Source organism: Dinoponera quadriceps, unplaced genomic scaffold (assembly GCF_001313825.1).
Source record: "Dinoponera quadriceps isolate SergipeBrazil2010 unplaced genomic scaffold, ASM131382v1 scaffold3013, whole genome shotgun sequence".
NCBI classification, from domain to species: Eukaryota; Metazoa; Arthropoda; class Insecta; order Hymenoptera; family Formicidae; genus Dinoponera; species Dinoponera quadriceps.
The window spans coordinates 2,002-5,049 of NW_014557009.1; the positions used below are offsets into that span (position 1 = coordinate 2,002).

Genomic DNA, 3,048 nt, shown 5'->3' on the forward strand with positions numbered 1-3,048 from the left:
AGGGGGGGGGGGGAGAAGGTGAGAGCGCACGGTGTGATAACTAACACTACTCACAGCGGCCGGTGCATAGAATTTCTCTGTTGGACCACCAATCAGAATATTTTATGTTAAATTAACCATTCACCGATGTTAAATTAACCGATGTCAAATCGGCGATGGGCTACCGGATTCCTCCTTAATTATCGTATGTGATATTTTTCACATTTTTTAAGAATCAGGAATTCTTGCATCCGATATGTATATATTTTCGGATCAAAAAATGTATTCTAATTGTTACGTCCTGGATACCTCGGGAAGTATGGATTCCTTTTTTTTATATACTACATGGGCTGAAAAGTCCCGGGATTTTTCAGTAGGTGGCGCCACTAAAAAATGAACATGATTTATTTCAAGAGGTTCATCTGTCACTAGTTTATGTGTGAAGTTTCATGACATTTCGTTCATTCGTTTACAAGCTACAGTCGTTTAAGTGTCGCTACCTTCGGCTTCGTTAAAAAAATGGAAAAACAAGAATATCGCATATTGACCAAACATTGCTTTTTGATGGGAAAAACTCCTAAACATTCAATGAAATGGTTGAAGAAATGTTATCCAACATCTGCTCCTTCGAGAACAACAGTTTATCGATGGTTTAGTGAATTTAAAATGGGTCGTACAAGCACCGAAGACGCACCTCACTCTGGAAGACCAAAAGAGGCTACGAATGCGGAAATCGTAAAGCAAGTGCATCGAATCGTTTTGAGTGATCGTAAAGTAAAGTTGCACGAGTTAGTTGAGGCCGTTGGTATCGCAAAAGAACGGGTGGGATATATTTTGCACGATATTTTGGATATGAAAAAGCTATCTACGCGATGGGTGCCGCGTTTGCTGACCGTCGACCAAAAACAGCAACGCGTTGATGATTCAATGGCCGGTTTGGCGTTGTTGCAGCGTAATCGAGCGGATTTTTTTCGACGTTTTGTGACGATGGATGAAACGTGGATCCATTACCATACGCCTGAGTCCAATAGGCAATCTGCAGAGTGGCTGAAAAGCCACGTAAGCCGACCAAAGCGGCCAAAAGACCAACGCTCGGCCGGGAAGGTTTTGGCCTCCGTTTTTTGGGATGCGCATGGAATAATCTTCATCGATTATCTGCAGAAGGGAAGAACAGTTACGGGAGAGTATTATGCAGCGTTATTGGACAAACTGAACGACGGAATAAAGAAAAACGGCCCCATATGGCGAAATAGTTCTGTACCATCACGATAACGCACCATTACACATGTCCTTGAAAGCGATGGCCAAATTGGACCAATTACGATTCGATTTGGTTGCTCACCCGCCGTATTCTCCAGATTTGGCCCCCAGCGACTATTATCTGTTCCCAAACCTCAAGCGGTAGCTCCAGGGAAAGAGATTCACATCGAATGAGGAAGTTATCGCGGAAACCGAGGCGTATTTCGAAGGCTTGGACATTTCGTACTACAGAAAGGGCATCGAAATGTTGAAAAATCGCTATACCAAGTGTATAGCACTGGAAAGCAACTACGTTGAGGAATAAATATAACTTTGCCCAAAAACCGCTTGTTTTCATTAAAAATCCCGGGACTTTTCGGCCAATGTAGTATATGATTGGGAAGCAAACGGATGTCGGGCAAACGTTGTGAAGGGGATAAGATGACGATGGCTCGCCCATAAACGCGCCGTGGTTTTCCCAAAATATCTGTCATCTCTTCCGCCTTCACTTAAGGGGGTAGCCTGGTGTAGCAACTTTAAAAAATCGATTTTTTTGTCTTAATCGATAGTTTTTCACCTCTAGAAAATGTTTCCGAAGTCTCAAAAATAAATTCAAAATTTTGCGGGTCGAAACAAGCTCGCTAAGTACGCATGCGTAAGCGTTCCCAGAGGCCCCAGAGCCACAGTGCTCACGAGAGTTTTAAAATGCCTTTAGGAACTCTTGTAGTCTGGTAGGTTGGTAATCTTGTAAGCATTATATACATCAATGTCAAAATGTCAAAAAAGAAAAAAAACTTGGTGGCAAGGGTAAGCTAACTGACACCTTGATAAAAAAGCTTACAAAATACTACGGCCTCGCAATAATGAGAAATCCAGAATCTGTGGAAAATATGCAAAGAGATATAATGGCCACATATTTGCATAGTATATCAACTGATAAGAAACCAGGACATAAAAATTGTCCTTCTACTGAAGATTCTTGGTGTAAATTTCGACGCGCCGAAAGCCTAGGAGTTCCATACACTCACCCAGAGCCTTTACATCCAGTTGTAGCTGAGAGTATATTACCTATATACAAAGACTTATCGAGAAAAGATTTACTTGAAAGATGTTTAGGCGGCTTCACTCAAAATGCCAATGAAAGCTTTAACTCGCTCATTTGGCGACTAGCCCCTAAGCATCTACATTGTGGACGAAAGATTATCGAAATCGCGGCCTATTTAGCAGCAACTATGTTTAATGAAGGTTACTTGTCATTGCTAGGAATCATGTCAGAAGTTGGCATTATAATTGGAACGACCTGCAGAAATTTTTCTGATAAAATTAATCAAAGTAGAGTCACTTCTCAGAATCGTCGAAATAAAAGCGCTAATAGGAAAATCGGTTTGCTGCATAAAGAACAACAACTACAACAAAATGAACTTTATGAGGAGGTAGAAGGTCTTCTGTATGATCCAGGGATAGCTGATTGATAATAAAGTTGAGGTAAATAAAAAAAAATAGTTTATCAACCTTTTTTCTTGTTCGAAAACTTTAAACGCGTTTATCTCTAAACTGTGTTTTTGAAATTGGCGTGCAGTATAACTCAAACAATTTTTGAGATATCAATATGATTTTTTTTTTAATTAAAGATAATTGAATTGTCTTATAGTTATACCGACAATTAAAACTAAAACAATTGTTTATAAAAAGTTATAAACAATATTACGCGCAAAATTTAGGCCAAAAACGAAAATTTAGTTTTAAGTTGAAAATTTTTCAATTCCTTTTTTTTTTTTAATGTTTCTTCGGTATAACTAGAAACTACATTCATATAGTTGACAAAAAAAA

General features: G+C 39.2%; 1 protein-coding gene across 1 annotated transcript; it reads left to right on the plus strand.

Annotated features, from left to right (window-relative positions):
* Positions 1 to 1,964: 1,964 nt before the first annotated feature.
* On the plus strand, positions 1,965 to 2,690 carry LOC106748571 (the record flags this gene model as incomplete). The annotated part of the gene is made up of 1 exon (XM_014627237.1): positions 1,965 to 2,690. A coding segment is annotated over one exon (726 nt), but the record flags the coding sequence as incomplete, so codon positions are not given.
* Between the last annotated feature and the right edge of the window lie 358 nt (positions 2,691 to 3,048).